The sequence below is a fragment of the Oncorhynchus mykiss genome, chromosome 27 (genome assembly GCF_013265735.2).
Source record: "Oncorhynchus mykiss isolate Arlee chromosome 27, USDA_OmykA_1.1, whole genome shotgun sequence".
NCBI lineage: Eukaryota > Metazoa > Chordata > Actinopteri > Salmoniformes > Salmonidae > Oncorhynchus > Oncorhynchus mykiss.
This window is the reverse complement of record NC_048591.1, coordinates 20116131-20134748: the sequence shown is the minus strand read 5'-3', so window position 1 is coordinate 20134748 and position 18618 is coordinate 20116131. Positions and strand designations below refer to the sequence as shown.

The following is an 18618-nucleotide window of genomic DNA, read 5'->3' as shown; positions in this document are numbered from 1 at the left end:
TTTGAGTCTGGTCGGCAGACAGGTGCTTTGTCTATTATTGATAGCTTGTAAATATATATATCGTATATTATGTAGATATACTGTATATAGAATCGTAGGAATGCAGACAAAAAATATGTCTGCAACTACCTTGTTCTTCAGATGCAACCTTCTTGTAAGCATCCCATACCTATACACCATGTAAAAGGATACATTGATAACCCCTTCTTCAGCCATCCCTTACTGTATATACCATGTATATCTGCCAATATTGCACCATCCATCACCAGAATGTACAGATCTACATCATCACAAGTCACTGGGCCAGGGAAGGCGAGAAGGAGAGCTAGAGAAAGAAAGAGACAGAGACAGATTGAGACCTCACTACTCCTAGACAAGAAACTTGACTGGTCTATCCTACTAGTTGCAGAAAACGAACCAGGCAGAACCGAATAAAAACCATCGGGTACAGGTACTAACACTAAGTGATAAAAAGTAAACAACAGTTTATACAGTCTACCAGTAATTTGCTCACTTGACAATGAAAAAAACGCTAACCACGACTATTCCTGGTGCATAGTGAATGTTTTTCTGCCATGAAATTTGTTTTATTAAGTGTTAAAAACATTCATAGGTAGTGGATAACGATGAGTTACCCGAATGCAGAGTAAATCACTTTGATAACTGGTGAAACGCCTGACACAGACGGCAATTACAGCAATCCATTTGGCTGCATTTACCACCAGATTTACAGTGAAAAGAGGTTCACACATGAAGCTGTAATAAACCTGTCCATTGTCTAGAGTAGACTGTGCCTCAGAGGGGGGGAAGCTGGCAGGTTGATTGTAGCCAGGAAGTGAAGACATCCCAATAAAACATTTTACAGCCCACATCTATGTTCAAGGTTGTTATGCTACGAGGCCACTGAGTGCAGTTTTTCTTCCACTGCTTTCTAGAAAAGGGCTAATGAAGGTGATTGAAATTAGATACGCTGTTAGAGGGAGTGTGTGTGTGTGTGTGTGTGTGTGTGTGTGTGTGTGTGTGTGTGTGTGTGTGTGTGTGTGTGTGTTCACACTGTTAGAAGCTTTGAAAGATACACAGATGCATTGGGTATTCTTATAGTACTGGGTAAATCAGGCTACCCTGAAAGGATAGGAGGGGAGAGTTGGGGAGGAGACTAATTTTCTAGTTACCACCTTCAACGTAGCAACTTCATGTTGTCATATAAATTCTCCAAAGAAAGAACACATCCACAGTGTCTGATAAGACTTATAGGAGTGGACTCTACATTTCCTATTATTCCTCACGTCACTTCTTGGAATTCATTCATTGGGTGACTCAGTCAGAGAAACACAAAAATATGGCGGGAATGAGTGTCTATGTGTACGTGTGTGCATATGTGTGTGTGGAGAAGGAGAGAATGTTGTGTTGAATGGCTGTGTCTGTCAGACAGTGAGCAAGTCTGTGATAAAAGGCATGATTAAATATAAATAGTCCTACGGAACGTCACCATTGATGAAAGCATTGGAGTTCCAACTATTCTATTCAGATGGAAAACATGTGCTGCAAGCAGACTCAAGGTCCTCTTCTTAGAAGTTAGAACAAAAATTCCCCCTCTTCTACTTCTCCAGTGCATCGCAGGGCAGAGTGAACTTCGTGAACTGTTTTCAATCAGGATGGCAGACAATGTTTCTCTTCCACTCTTACAGTGCCTTGCGAAAGTATTTGGCCCCCTTGAACTTTGCGACCTTTTTACCACATTTCAGGCTTCAAACATAAAGATATAACACTGTATTTTTTTGTGAAGAATCAACAACAAGTGGGACACAATCATGAAGTGGAACGACATTTATTGGATATTTCAAACTTTTTTAACAAATCAAAAACTGAAAAATTGGGCGTGCAAAATTATTCAGCCCCCTTAAGTTAATACTTTGTAGCGCCACCTTTTGCTGCGATTACAGCTGTAAGTCGCTTGGGGTATCTCGCTATCAGTTTTGCACATCGAGAGACTGAAATGTTTTCCCATTCCTCCTTGCAAAACAGCTCGAGCTCAGTGAGGTTGGATGGAGAGCATTTGTGAACAGCAGTTTTTAGTTTTTTCCACAGATTCTCGATTGGATTCAGGTCTGGACTTTGACTTGGCCATTCTAACACCTGGATATGTTTATTTTTAAACCATTCCATTGTAGATTTTGCTTTATGTTTTGGATCATTGTCTTGTTGGAAGACAAATCTCCGTCCCAGTCTCAGGTCTTTTGCAGACTCCATCAGGTTTTCTTCCAGAATGGTCCTGTATTTGGCTCCATCCATCTTCCCATCAATTTTAACCATCTTCCCTGTCCCTGCTGAAGAAAAGCAGGCCCAAACCATGATGCTGCCACCACCATGTTTGACAGTGGATATGGTGAGTTCAGGGTGATGAGCTGTGTTGCTTTTACGCCAAACATAACATTTGCATTGTTGCCAAAAAGTTCAATTTTGATTTCATCTGACCAGAGCACCTTCTTCCACATGTTTGGTGTGTCTCCCAGGTGGCTTTTGGCAAACTTTAAACAACACTTTTTATGGATATCTTTAAGAAATGGCTTTCTTCTTGCCACTCTTCCATAAAGGCCAGATTTGTGCAATATACGACTGATTGTTGTCCTATGGACAGAGTCTCCCACCTCAGCTGTAGATCTCTGCAGTTCATCCAGAGTGATCATGGGCCTCTTGGCTGCATCTCTGATTAGTCTTCTTCTTGTATGAGCTGAAAGTTTAGAGGGACGGCCAGGTCTTGGTGGATTTGCAGTGGTCTGATACTCCTTCCATTTCAATATTATCGCTTGCACAGTGCTCCTTGGGATGTTTAAAGCTTGGGAAATCTTTTTGTGTCCAAATCCGGCTTTAAACTTCTTCACAACAGTATCTCGGACCTGCCTGGTGTGTTCCTTGTTCTTCATGATGCTCTCTGCGCTTTTGACGGACCTCTGAGACTATCACAGTGCAGGTGCATTTATACAGAGACTTGATTACACACAGGTGGATTGTATTTATCATCATTAGTCATTTAGGTCAACATTGGATCATTCAGAGATCCTCACTGAACTGGAGAGAACTGGAAACTCTTCTGGAGAGAGTTTGCTGCACTGAAAGTAAAGGGGCTGAATAATTTTGCACGCCCAATTTTTCAGTTTTTGATTTGTTAAAAAAGTTTGAAATATCCAATAAATGTCGTTCCACTTCATGATGGTGTCCCACTTGTTGTTGATTCTTCACAAAAAAATACAGTTTTATATCTTTATGTTTGAAGCCTGAAATGTGGCAAAAGGTCACAAAGTTCAAGGGGGCCGAATACTTTCGCAAGGCACTGTATATGGCAGCAAATGATAGCGGATAGAACTTTCTCAAAATATGAAGTCTCTCTCTTTGAAACATTTCACGGGAAATATAAGTCTTGGGAGAATAAGAGAGGCTTACTGTAAAACTCGACTCATAAAACAGCCTACATCTGTAGTTCCTTGCATTTTCCAGAGGGTACAATGAAATGAAGACGGTTTCAATTCCAGACTTTGCCAGTGACTTGCATTTTCAGAGATTTGTTTGGGGGTCACTGTTCATTAAATTAGTCCCAGAGTTGAGTTGAGGTTCCTCAAGAAGCTGAGAAGCTATCTGGCAACAACAAACCATTAAAAACAGGCTTGGAATGGATTACAAAGAAACAGAGATTCCCATTCCACTGATGTGTCGTTGACCATCTAAAAAAGCTTGAGGAGAAAGCTGCAGAGACCACTGGCATTATTTGTCACTCTAAGTTCCCCAATGAGGTAAACAGACCTTTCCTACTTTCGTATTGATATTTCTCTCATTTCAAGCACAGGGAAATATATGATAATGAATGGAACCACATTACACTTCAGTGCTCCTGGTACTGTATACCATTATAATCAGGAGGAAATACACATTTCCACTAACCTCAGCCACAATAAAGGATCAGCATACTGATGTATGAACATATATTATCATCACACTGTACCATACCTTTCCAACCATCCAGCAAAGTGACATTGCGATGTCTGTGAATGTGAATTTCAGAATTTACATATACACTGACAAAAATATAAACACAATATGTAAAGTGTTGGTCCTATGTTTCATGAGCTGAAATAAAACATCCCAGAAATGTTCCATATGCACAAAAAGCTTATTTCTCTCACATTTTGGGTACAAATATGTTTATATATATACACATCTCTGTTAGTGAGCATTTCTCCTTAGCCAAGATAATCCATCCACCTGACAGGTCTGGCATTTCAAGAAGCTGATTAAACAGCATGATCATTACACAGGTTCACCTTGTGCTGGGGACAATAAAAGGCCACTCTAAAATGTGCCGTTTTGTCACACAACACAATGCCGGGCAATTTTCATGCTGACTGCATGTCCACCAGAGCTGTTGCCAGATAATTGAATGTTCATTTCTCTACCACAAGCTGCCTTCAACATAGTTTTTAGAGAATTTGGCATTATGTCCAACCGACCTCACAACAGCAAACCTAGTGTAACCATGCCAGCCCAGGATCTCCACATCTGGCTTCTTCACCTGCGGGATCGTCTGAGGGGGGTGGAGGGTTTTTGAGAAGTATTTATGTCTGTAATAAAGCCCTTGTGGGGAAAACCCCATTCTGATTTGCTGGGCCTGGCTCCCCAGTGGTTGGGCATGGCTGCCAAGTGACTGGGCCTATGCCCTCCAAGGCCCACCCATGGCTGCACCTCTGCCCAGTCATGTGAAATCCATAGATTAGGACCAAATCTATTTATTTCAATTGACTGATTTCCTTATATAAACTGTAACTCAGTAAAATCTTTGAAATTGTTGCATGTTGCGTTTATATTTTTGTTGAATAGAAATCACAGTGTAGCATATTCCTGTTATACCAGCCAGTATGTAAAGCTAGTGATACTTCTCATAGAGGGGACAGGGAGAGTGCTACTGTATTCCCTCTCCGCTTTGATTGGTAAAGGAAAACTCCCAGGATGCACTGCGCTCCTTGAGAGTGAAAATGTAAGGCATCAGAAGGTGTCCATCATCGCCACGCCAACCACTCTTATCTGTTTGGAGTTTTTTTTTAAACTCTCCTGGCTTTTAATTTTGAATCGTGGAGATGAGAATTCTCTACTGTTGCCTCATCAAATTAGGACACTTTCCATGGATAATGATAATGATCATGCTATTGGACAGATTTTCATTTTCAACCAAACTCCTTTAGTCATTGGCATGCATTGGCAAGACAGCACAAACAGATCTGGAACCAGGCTAGTCACAGTATAAAACAGCAACATGACTCACATGCAAGGGAAAAAACGGCAACTTACCTACGCATCAAATTGGTCTTTGTTCCCCAATGAACATCGGTTGTATTACAATGTTATAAAAGTGGAAAATTGCCATTCATTGATATCTGCTAGTGGTGTGAAACCAATTTCCGTATAATTGAAGCGCAACAGGCAGATAATGAAAGAGGCTCAATGCTACAATTCATTTGGATAATAAAAAGGCTATAATATTGAATCCCTGATGTGAGGACACAATAGCAGTCACTCAGCTAATAGAAACAGTACTTATCAGGGCTTTTCTATAACAATGATGTTGATGTTTGGATGAACATTCAGTAAAAATTAAGGGGAGGGTGTGGTTGGCTTATTAACACCAACTTAGTCAATTAGTTTTGAGGGGCTGGGGTTGGAGCACTGAGCCTGTCCAAACTGGCTACTAGTATTTATAAAACAAACAAGTTGCTTTCCATTCCCATTGTCCTTTCCAGCATGGTTCCAACAACTGTTGTGGTGTTGTATCCAGGCCAGCACAGTGTAGTACAGCTTACCTTGGCTTGGTTTATCTAAGTAGTGTTAGAACGAAGGGTACTAGAGGTATTCACCTTTTCACCCAGAGCCTTGAGGCTGTCTAGGAACCTCGGCCAGAAGTCGTTGAAGAGCAGCTGGTCGATCTTTTTCAGACTGCCCTTGGTGCCGGCACCCACACTCACATACAGCTTGGTTACCGGTACTAGACTCTTGGAGGGGAAGAGGTCAGAGAGGAATAGGATACGGGGATGAGAGCGAGAGAGGGGAGGGAATGGGGAGACAGGGAGAGAATGAGAACAAGGGGATAGTGAGAGAGAGATCACAGTGAGAGAGAGAGAAATCAGTGTGGGACACAGCAGGCGAGAAACATTTTGGTTTGCGCCACCTCGCTCTTCCACTCTTCCTTGAGTTTGGCAGAATGCCAAGACGATTTTGCACCGCAACATGTTAACCGGTGAATGTTACTGGATTACTGTCGACTCCAATAACGCCACAGGATTGGGTTCTCTCTCCAGAGAGATCAATCAAATGTATTTATAATGCCCTTTTTACACCAGTAGTTATCACGAAGTGCTTATACAGAAACCGAGCCTAAAAACCCCAGAGAGCAAGCAATGCAGATGTATAAGCACGGTGGCTAAGGAAATCTCTAGAAAGGCAGGAACCCAGGAAGAAACTTCGAGTGGAACTAGGCTCTGAGGGGTGACCAGTCCTCTTCTGGCTCTGCCAGTTGGAGATTATAAGAGTACATCGCCATTAAGGCCAGATCATTCTTCAAGATGTTCAAAACATTCATAGATGACCAGCAGGGTCAAATAATAATCACAGTGGTTATATAAGGTGCAGCAGGTTAACAACTCAGGAGGAAATGTCAGTTGGCTTTTCATAGCCAAACATTCCAAGGTAGAAACAGCAGGTCCAGGACAAGGCAGAACAGCAGAAACTGGAACAGCAGCACAACAAGGTAGCAAGTCCGGTGAGCAGGTCAGTGGCCCCATCCCAAAGTTACTCCCGGACAGGGCTGAGTATAGCCCACAAAGATATATAGCCCACCACCGTACGAGCCCGAGGACAGAAAGGATGGGAGAGCGGGAGCAAGCCAGTGACTCAGTCCCCGTAATAGGGTCAGAGGTAGAGTATTGCAGTGGAGAGAGGGGAGCCGGCCAGGCAGAGACAGCAAGGGTGGTTCCGTCACTCCAGTGCCTTGCCATTCACCTTCGCACCCCTGGTCAAGACTATACTCAATCATAGGGCCTACTGAAGAGATGAGTCTTCAGTAAAGACTTAAAGGTTTAGACCGAGTCTACATCTGACATGGATTGGCAGACCATTCCATTCATATTTTACTCTACAGGAGAAAGCCCTGCCTCCAGCTGTTTGCTTAGAAATTCTAGGAACGATAAGGAGGCCTGCGTCTTGTGACTGTAGTGTGCGTGTAGGTATGTATGGAAGGACCAAAAGCATGGATTAGCTTTACTGCATAAGTCTTGGACAAAAAGTTTCAGATTTTTGCAATGTTACGAAGATGGGAAAAGGCTACTGTACATCCATCGAGATTCCGAATGACATCACCAAGAGGTAGTATATATAGTGAAAACAATGGAAACTTGAGGATCACCAAAACTTACCATTGATTTGTCAGAGGACAAACCATCCACAGAGACTAACTGATATATTTCCGACAGATAAGACCTAAAACCAGGCAAGAACTTGACCGCGTAGACCAGGCTTGGACAATTATTTTCCATGAGGGCCACATTAGAATATATTTTTCCATCGCGGGCCAGAATTATATATCATGTGTATGACTGTGTTGACAGATACATCTACTGTAAATCACGTCCAAATATGCTAATTATTTTACTTTTTTAACATGCACAGAAATAATGTTCCCTCCATGTGTCACACCCTGACCGTAGTTCCTTTTTTATGTCTCTATTTTGGTTTGGTCGGGGCGTGAGTTGGGGTGGGCATTCTGTTGTTTTCTTTTCTATGCGTTTGGCCTGGTATGGTTCCCAATCAGAGGCAGCTGTCTATCGTTGTCTCTGATTGAGAACCATACTTAGGTAGCCTTTTCCCACCTGGTGTTTGTGGGTGGTTGTTTCCTGTTTTCACCTTTCAGGACTGTTTCGATTTTCATTTCTTACATTCACTTGGTTATTTTGTATGTTCGTGTTCTGTTCTAATAAATAATCATGGACACTTACCACGCTGTGTTTTGGTCCGATCCTTCCTACTCCTCATCCGATGAAGACGAAGATCGTTACACCATGTTCTCCTTTTGATAGGTATTTTCATTATTAAACATGCAATGAACTCCACGGAGGGAAAAGTACACTTTGCATTCAGCACCACGGACAGAACTCTTGTTAACGGGTATGCACAAAACCACAAGCGAGAGAGCTCAACATTACATTAAACTATTCAATCCGTGTGAGGAGTGAAGTCTCTAATGGGCATTGACTAGAGCAGTGAAATCAGGTATAGTTTCTGACGTTGCTATGCACAGGATTGCTGAAAGGTGAGTCAGTAAGAGATGATCTGAAAATGTCTTCACATACATTGGTTGACCCAAACAGTACAAACATCTTCTGAGCATGACTCCTAATCTTTGGAAAGTTTTGTTCATCGAGAGATGCATAGAACATCGTCAGTGACATTGGAGAACTATTCAAAACAACCACTGCATCAGACTGAAGACCGATAAGCTCAAGTTGCAGGTCAGTGGGAGCGTTATCCACATTGAAGGTGAAAGGAGAGGAAACCAACAGCATGTCATTTTCCAAAACAATGGAAAAAACTCACCGTTCAAAGCACGCAGCAGCGTATACTTCTCCTGCGGGTCATCTGCTAGGGAACAGACTAGTAGTATCGGAAGGTGGGTAAGATTGTTGTCATCTGATAGGGAACAGACTAGTAGTATCGGAAGGTGGGTGAGATTGTTGACTTCTACTTGGCGGGTCAGGAGGAGTAATTTTTCCTTCAAGGCTTTGACAAGGCTGTACATCTGATGTGCAAAAAGGCTTTTGCCTTGTAGTTTGGAATTCAGTTCATTCATGAGGGCCATGATGCCAAGACGCTTGGACCTATTTTTTATTTATTTTCAGGGGTATTGTTAACACACCCCCATGAAGGAAATGAGAATTAAAAACAGGTTCAGCCTCCGTGACCTTGCAGAGTTACTCCACCTCAAGAATTGCATTTGGCGAAAGGCTCGGCACATGCATACTCAGGCTGACTGGCTCTCGGTCAGGCAAATTAGAAATAAGAGCACTCAGGCTATCCAGAAGGCCAAAGTTAGTTACTTAAAGGAGCAGTTCTCTCTCTGTGGGTCTAACACCAAGAAATTATGGAAAACAGTTAAAGGCCTGGAGAATAAACCCTCCTCCTCACAGCTGCCCATGTCCCTTAAAGTTGATGTGGTTGTTACTGACAATAAGCACATGGCTGAGCTCTTTAAATCACCACTTCATTAAGTCAGGATCAAATCAAATCAAATTTATTTTATATAGCCCTTCGTACATCAGCTGATATCTCAAAGTGCTGTACAGAAACACAGCCTAAAACCCCAAACAGCAAGCAATGCAGGTGAAGAAGCACGGTGGCTAGGAAAAACTCCCTAGAAAGGCCAAAACCTAGGAAGAAACCTAGAGAGGAACCAGGCTATGTGGGGTGGCCAGTCCTCTTCTGGCTGTGCCGGGTGGAGATTATAACAAAACATGGTCAAGATGTTCAAATGTTCATAAATGACCAGCATGGTCGAATAATAATAAGGCAGAATAGTTGAAACTGGAGCAGCAGCACAGTCAGGTGGACTGGGGACAGCAAGGAGTCATCATGTCAGGTATTCCTGGGGCATGGTCCTAGGGCTCAGGTCCTCCGAGAGAGAGAAAGAAAGAGAGAATTAGAGAGAGCATATGTGGGATGGCCAGTCCTCTTCTGGCTGTGCCGGGTGGAGATTATAACAGAACATGGCCAAGATGTTCAAATGTTCATAAATGATCAGCATGGTCGAATAATAATAAGGCAGAACAGTTGAAACTGGAGCAGCAGCACAGCCAGGTGGACTGGGGACAGCAAGGAGTCATCATGTCAGGTAGTCCTGGGGCATGGTCCTAGGGCTCAGGTCCTCCGAGAGAGAGAAAGAGAGAAGGAGAGAATTAGAGAACGCACACTTAGATTCACACAGGACACCGAATAGGACAGGAGAAGTACTCCAGATATAACAAACTGACCCTAGCCCCCCGACACATAAACTACTGCAGCATAAATACTGGAGGCTGAGACAGGAGGGGTCAGGAGACACTGTGGCCCACTCCGAGGATTCCTATTTGACTCAGCCATGCCTCCTTGCCCGTCCAACATTTCCTCGTCTCCCACCCCTTTCAATGTGACTATCCTCGATGCTTCTCCCTCTTTTTCCCCTGCCCCACTACAAAGTTTCTCCCTGCAGGCAGTCACTGAGTCCGAGGTGCTGGAGGAGCTCCTGAAACTTGAACCCCAAAAAACATCTGTGTCAGATGGTTTAGACCTTTTCTTCTTTTAAGGTTACTGCCCCTATCATCACCAAGCCTCTCTCTCCTTTCTGGGGAGGTTCCCATTGCTTGGATGGCAGCCACAGTTCATACTTAATTTAAAGAGGAGATCAAGCTGATCCTAACAGATAGGCCTATTTCTATTTTGCCCTGTTTATCAAAAGTGTTGGAAAAACTCAATAACAACTGACTGGCTTTCTTGATGTCTATAGTATTCTCTCTGGTATGCAATCTGGTTTCTGCTCAGGTTATGGATGTGTCACTGCAATCTTAAAAGGTCCTCAATGATGTCACCATTGCCCTTGATTCTAAGCAATGTTGTGCTGCTATTTTTATTGACTAGGACAAAGCTTTTGATACGGTAGACCATTCCATTCTTGTGGACCGGCTAAGGAATATTGGTGTCTCTGAGGGGTTTTTGACCTGGTTTGCTAACTACCTCTCTCAAAGAGTGCAGTGTATAAAGTCAGAAAATCTGCTGTCTCAGCCACTGCCTGTCACCAAGGGAGTAAGTACCCCAAGGCTCGATCCTAGGCCCCACGCTCTTCTCAATTTGCATCAACAATATAGCTCAGGCAGTAGGAAGCTAAGAATAAATATTTTGATGTCCACTCTTGCTGGAACACCCAACATTCATCGTCTACTTTCCTTTTCTTCGAAAAAAAATTTTTTGCGCAATTTGTGACATGCGTGTCAGCCTGTCAGTCACTCTCTGTGCTCGTGCAGTTGTGATTTATAAGAGCCTTCAAAATAAAATGTCCCACAAGCGGTGGGAGTTAAATCATTACACAAAGGCAAGTATTCATTGGGCTTTTAATTTGAATAACAAATACGTTTTTCTATTTTACTATTGCAAATTCTTTGTGAGCTGAGCATGATTCCACGGGTCATATTGAATCAGGTTGCGGGCCGCATACGGGCTGGCCTTTGACCAGGCCTGGCGTAGACCAATTACAGTTTCCAATCTCTTCAAAATAATGTGTGTAAGGGTTTTCCTGTGGTGAAGTAGAGGCGGACCAAAACGCAGCGTGGTTATATTGATTCATGTTTAATGAAAAAACGATAAACACGAACACTACAAAACAATAAACGTGGAAAACCAAAAACAGCCCTATCTGGTGCAAAACACAGAGACAGGAACAATCACCCACAAACACACAGTGAAACCCAGGCTACCTAAGTATGATTCTCAATCAGAGACAACTAATGACACCTGCCTCTGATTGAGAACCATACTAGGCCGAAATATAGAAATACCCAAATCATAGAAAAACAAACATAGACTGCCCACCCAACTCACGCCCTGACCATACTAAATAAATACAAAACAAAGGAAATAAAGGTCAGAATGTGACAATGTGGTGAACGATAGTCTAGAAAGCTGCACTACAGTCTAGGAGCACAAGAATAGATGCAGAGCCTTGGTCTGACGCCATTTAAAGATCATTTACCCCCTTCACCGAGTGCGGTATCAGTTCTATGATGGGGTCTAAAACCAGATGGGAGGGTTTTGTATACATTATTTGTCTTCAGGAAGGCAGTGAGTTGCTGAGCAACAGCTTTTTCACATTTTTGAAAAAGGAATGAGAGATTCAATATAGGCCGATAGTTTCTTTATTTTCCAGTTTTGGCTTTTTCAAGAGGCTTTATTACTGCCCCTTTTAGTGAGTTTGGTACACGTCCGGAGGATAAGGAGCCGTTTATTATGTTCAACGTAAGAGAGTCAAGCAAAGGAAGTAGTTATTTCAGCAGTGATTGAAAACACTTTGCTGTACACTGATATCTCTGCCATTTCAGGAGTGAGTGAGTGAGTAAGAGAGAGTGAGAATAAGAAGGATATAAAAAAGGAGAGAGCGCACCGTCGTTACTAGTATTCAGGTCTTTTTTGAGAGGGGAGGCTTGATTGCAATTGGCTGTAAACTGCCAGTACAGCAGCAGGAGGAGGATGTAGCTACATGAGAAACAAAGGAAACAGACAATGTCAAAGAGGTTTGGTAGAGGTTGTAACCAGACAAACAACACTTTTCACTCCAATAAATATCCCACAGTACAACCATAGTAATTACCCAGAGTGGCAAGGACACAGGCAATGACAGAGTTCAATTAGCCAAATAAGCAACTGTTGGAAGGATTTCACACACACACACACACACACACAACCTCCCCTTCCCTAAGTGAACACTTGCGTTTTCCAATCAAAGTCATGTCTGGGCATCTGGCTCGATAAATTCAGACAGCTTGTCCGTGGCTGTGGGTATTGTCGTGTGGTGCCATCACCTACTCTGACAGACCAGGGAGCAGGGACTATACTGTAAGTCAGGTCTCTGACAGACAAGGCAGGGCCACAACTATTGACACGATAGGATGACAGACAACGCAGGGCCACAGCCAATGACACTATAGGATGACCTGGAAGGAACAAGCTGTCTGGTTGGGCATCTGCCTGGGAGGAATAATCTGTTTGGATGTGGTTCAAAGGTCAGAGGTTGCTTTGAAATCAGGGACCACAAAGGTAAATATGTGGGCATGAGTGTCAATGTTTACCTCCAAAACTGATACGTGACTTGAGGTCAGTGCTTTGGCAATAACTTGGCAACTGAGGGACCTTAGTATTGTATAGGTAAGAAGTTACAAAAATCCCAATGCCATCAAAATAAAATGTCCTTAGTCTTGAGCCTCTGTGCCTGTGTGTCAATGTCACCTTAGATGACAACATTAACATAACACAAACGTGAGCAGAGTGTTACAGCACTGTAGGTAGCGGTAGCAAATAAAAATGCACTTACAATGCTGTGAAGTCTGCTTTTAACATGTTCAATCAAATGCCATTTCAGCTTTCTCAGAAGAACAGAAGAGAAATGTTGCACAAACATTGGGGGGGGGGGGGGACGTTGTAGAAAAGTTATGGGGACGTTGTAGGGACATTGGGAGGTTGTTGAGTCAGAGACACAGGCAAGCAGAGCAGTCAGCGCCTCTCCAAGACTTCTCTAATCTATTCAGCAGTCAGTTCCAAAGAGGTTTTAATTGTGTGTTGCCAAAGTGTTCTGTTCTGTCCTCAGAATGCTTAGCAGAGAAAAACAGTGTATTCTACAAGGGAGAGAGAGACATTCTGAACTGACAGTGTGCTGTTGTGTTCTCTTGTTCCCCAGACTCAGACACTTAACCTGCTTCTCTTATTGTGCTCCTCAACGCCCCTTCCTGTCGATAAGGGGGACTGCGTGTGTGTGTGTACACACACACACACACACACACCAAGAGGCTTTGTGTGTGTAAGTCGTTTACCACTGCGCATATACAGTGCATTCGGAAAGTATTCAGACCCCTTGACTTTCTTACGTTACAGCCTTATTCTAAAATGGATAAAAAAAACATGTTCCTCATCAATCTACACACAATAGCCCATATGACAAAGTGAAAACAGTTTTTTAGAGATGTTAACAAATTAAAAACAGATACCTTATTTACGTAAGTATTCAGACCCTTTGCAATAAGACGTGAAATTTAGCTCCGGTGCATCCTGTTTCCATTGATCATCCTTGAGATGTTTCTACAACTTGAAGTCCACCTGTGGTCAATTCAATTGATTGGACATTATTTATAAAGGCACACACCTGTCTATTTAAGGTCCCACCGTTGACAGTGTATGGCAGAGAAAAAACCAAGCCATGGGATCGAAAGAATTGTCCGTAGAGCTCCGAGACACGATGGTGTCGAGGCACAGATCTGGGGAATGGTAACAAAAAAATTCTGCAACATTCAAGGTCCCCAAGAACACAATGGCCTCCATCATTCTTAAATGGAAGAAGTTTGGATCCACCAAGACTCTTCCTACAGCTGGCCACCTTGCCAAACTGAGCAATCGGGGGAGAAGGGCCTTGGTCAGGGAGAAGACAAAGAACACGAGGGTCTCTCTGACAGAGCTCCTCTGTGGAGATGGGAGAACCTTCCAGAAGGACAATAATCTCTGCAGCACTCCTCCAATCAGGCCTTTATGGTAGCGAGGCGAGAGGGAAGCCATTGCTCAGTAAAAGGCATATGACAGCCCGCTTGGAGTTTGCCAAAAATCACCTAAAGGACTCTTAGACCATGAGAAACAAGATTCTCTGGTCTGATGAAACCAAGATTGAACTCTTTGGCCTGAATGCCAAACGTCAAGTCTGCAGGAAACCTGGCACCATCCCTATGGTAAAGCATGGTAATGGCAGCATCAAGCTGTGGGGAAGCTTTTCAACGACAGGAACTGGGAGACTAGTCAGGATCAAGGGAAAGATGAATGGAGCAAAGTACAGAAAGATCCTTGATGAAAACTTGCTCCAGAGTGCTCAGGACCGCAGACTGGGAAGACAGTTCACCTTCCAATGGGAAAACAAAACTAAGCACACAGCCAAGACAACGCAGGAGTGGCTTTGGGACAAGTCACTGAATGTCTTTGAGTGGCCTAGCCAGAGCCCGGACTTGAACCCGATCAAACATCTCTGGAGAGACCTGAAAATATCTGTGCAGTGACACTCCCCATCCAACATGACAGAGCTTGAGAGGATCTACAGAGAAGAATGGGAGAAACTCCCCAAATACAGGTGTGCCAAGCTTGTAGTGTCATACCCAAGAAGACTCGAGGCTGTAATCTCTGCCAAAGGTGCTTCAACAAAGTACTGAGTAAAAGGTCTGAATACTTGTGTGAATGTGATATTTATTTTATTCCATTTTTATACATTTGCAAACATTTCTTAAAACCCTGCTTTTGCTTTGTCATTATGGGGTATTTTGTGTAGATTGATGAGATTTGTTATTTATTTTTTATCCATTTTAGAATAATGTAACATAACCAAATGTGAAAAAGTCAAGGGGTCTGAATAATTTTCGAATTGACTGTACACTGCAGAACAGCGGCAATTTGTCTGGGCAAGGAATCTGCAAGGTGTTGAAAGCATTCTTCAGGAATGCTGGCCCATGTTGACTCCAAAGTGTTCCACAGTTGTGTCAAGTTGGCTGGATGTCCTTTGGGTGGTGGACAATTGTTGATACACAAGGGAAACTGTTGAGCGTGAAAACCCCAGCATCATTGCATTTCTTGACACAAACTGGTGCGCCTGGCACCTACTACCATACCCCGTTCAAAGTTACTTACATATTTTGTCTTTCCCATTCACCCTCTCAATGGCTCACATACACAATCCAAGTCTCAATTGACTCCAGGCTTAAAAATCCTTCTTTAACCTGTTCCTCCCCTTCATCTTCTCTTTGAAGTGGATTTAACATGTGACATCAATAAGGGATCATAGCTTTCACCTGGTCAGTCTAGGTCATGGAAACAGCTGGTGTTCTTAATGCTTTGTACACTCAGTGTATAATGACTGTGTGTACTCAAAGACATGCAAGGTGAAGATGTATTTTTTACCTAAGGCACCATGCTGGTAAAAAGAGCGAGACGGAGACGATGCTAGGCTGACAGACAGTTGAAACTGTGATTTACTATTCTGTTCAAGATTAAGGCTCTTCTATGACCTGGCTCGGCCCTGCCTTAGTCAGAAGCCTCAATGTGCTTCTGTGTTTGTATAGACTTCAAAAGAGAGAAGAGGTGACGGTCAGAGTGAAAGAGCGCCGCCCGAACACACCCTAGAGAAAGGAACGGTTACAGTAAGAAAAGAAAGAAACAGATTATGTTTTTGTCAGGCTAAATGGCATTAGGACTGAAAGGGAGACACAAAGAAAAAAAGAGACAAAGCTGGAGAAGCCATCTCTCCTCTCCCTTAGGGTTGGGCCAACAACTTCTCTTCACCTCCAACACCTTCAGTGGCACCCCCACCTGATCTCCTGGGGGAACTGTGCCTTGGGGACCATGAAGCTGGAGAGCCTAATGACTGCACAAACCTCCTCTGCCTGTGATGTACACTTGTTCCCTCCCCCTCAACGATTTAAAGGGGAACATTATGTCTTATTATGAATAATAAAAGCAAGAAAGGGGTTATTTAGGGTTGTGTTCCCATTCCCCTTTAAAAGGAATGGACTGGTGGGAAGAAAATATGGTGTGGGAGAAACAGAGAACAGTCAGAGAGAGAGATATACAAAAATAAAAGAGAGAGAGAGAGAACATTGGAGCCAGGCCAAGTCCCTCTCCTCTTCCCACTGGGAGGTCAGTCTCTTCAGCTACCACTGATCACTATGGATCTCCTGGCAGTGCCTAGACGTTGCTCACCTTGCCTAGAATCAACACACGCCACACTCACTCAGTATATTTCTCCTTGCATGCACACTCACTCAGTATATTTCTCCTTGCATGCACACACAAACACACCGATGCGCACACATACAGATGCACATGCCAAGCACTCTCACACAAGCCCAAAAAACTAACCAAAATTGATTCGAAAAGTAAACAGTAAAGTTTTAAAAATATTGATTTCATGCACTAATTGCATGACCCCCAAAAAAGTGATATGCTGTGGATCAATGCAGTATGAAACAACATTAACCTGAATAATGGCAGCAAGCGACAACAAATCCATAATTATTTCCATTGATGAAGCCAGGTAAACGGCTGCTGTCTCTGATACATTTGAAGGGTAAATCACATCACAGAACAGCTTCACACAGAGACATCAAACTGAAAATGATAATTGTACATTCCCCCGGCCCTCATATAGGGCCCTTGGAGAAATCACACTTTAATTCAGTCATATCACCAGCCCAGGCTGACACACACACACACACATACCCCCCACAGGTCCCTCAGGCCTCATTATGTGTCTATTTTATTTATATTATGTGATGTGGAATCACATTACACTCCCACATGGGTCGCTGGCTGTCCTCTGGAAGGGCACTCATTCACTCTAAAGTGGATTGTTCATACAGTACTGTATCAATGCTGACATGGTGCTCCATTTAAAGTATCTATTCTAACGAGAACGATGGATAGCGGGACGGAGGAAGGGAAATGGTTATGAATCTGAGTATTAGTGTCTTGCAGGAATACATCCACATCATTACCATTGTCCTCTAAAGCTCTCTACAATAGAAATGTTTATACTCTAAGACCATTATCCCAAGGGGTTTAGTGATCAGATCCGACTATCCGGATTACATTTCCATCAGAAGTCCTCAGAGAGCCCCTAAGATTGACTTGACCTAATGTCAATCATTAACCCTGAACGTTGAATTGAAAAAAACCTTAAAAACCCAAACTGACTCCAAATGGCTTTATTCTGTGCCGACATGACTCAATTAAACTAGGTGGTCAAATGAAAACAGATCACCACCACTGATGAACGTGACAAGCAGCACTGAGCAAATCAGGAACTTTAGAGAGGAGTCACACACACACACACCTGCCAACAGCAACCCCCTGGTTCAACCACAAGCTCACTAATCAGCAATGCAACTCGGTTGGGTTCATTTCAGTCCCAGTAGACATGTCGCTAACTACTCCAATCCAGATGTCCATCAAAGGGCTGAGTATGGGAAACAAATTGGAATGACATGTTCCTTTGACTGGATGGAATTGGCACTTGAAGAAGAGAGAAACAGTGACACTTGAGTCATTCCTGGCTAAACTGACTGAATCAGTGCAGTCGACAGAGGGCAGGGAGAGAGAGCTCCGTTGATCCCAATGGGGAGGCATTTATATTGTTTTGTGATGGGTCATGTGTGACATGTTTGGGTTATCCTAGAATAAATCATCAACTGCTATAGTCAAAGGCCATCTAATAAACCACTGAATAATATAGTGAGAGGATGCTTTTTCAAATCAAATGATTTGTCACATGCGCAAAGTACAACAGTGAAATGCCTACTTTACAAGCCCTTAACCAACAATGCAGTTTCAAGAAAATACCTATAGTACACTTGTTTTTTTAAAGTAAGACATAAGAACAAATCATTTAAGAGCAGCAGTAAATAACAATAGACGGGCTATATACAGGGGGTACCAGTACAGAGTCAATGTGCGGAGGCACCGGTGTATTGGTAATTGAGGTATAATATGTACATGTAGGTAGAGTTATTAAAGTGACTATGCATAGGTAATAACAGAGTAGCAGCAGAGTAGAAGAGGAAGGGAGGGGGCATGCATATAGTCCGGGTTGCCATTGATTAGCTGTTCAGGAGTCTTATAACTTGGGGGTAGAAGCTGCTGTTGCAGTCAAGCCGAGTGTGCCCATCATCCATTGATTACAAACTAAGATAGATGCCATGTTTTTCTCTTTACTAACTGCTGGAACTGTCATGGCCAACTGAGCTGTTGCTTTACAAAGCATAG

The 18618-nt window shown here is 43.0% G+C and overlaps 1 protein-coding gene across 1 annotated transcript in view; it reads right to left on the bottom strand.

Annotated features, from left to right (window-relative positions):
* tyw1 (tRNA-yW synthesizing protein 1 homolog (S. cerevisiae)) overlaps positions 1 to 18618 on the bottom strand; it is a 72677-nt gene that overhangs the window by 21497 nt on the left and 32562 nt on the right. Inside the window, 4 exon segments of the mRNA XM_036964638.1 lie at positions 5909 to 6033; positions 13690 to 13692; positions 16168 to 16267; positions 16558 to 16562. Coding sequence (XP_036820533.1) covers positions 5909 to 6033; positions 13690 to 13692; positions 16168 to 16267; positions 16558 to 16562 — 233 coding nt within the window.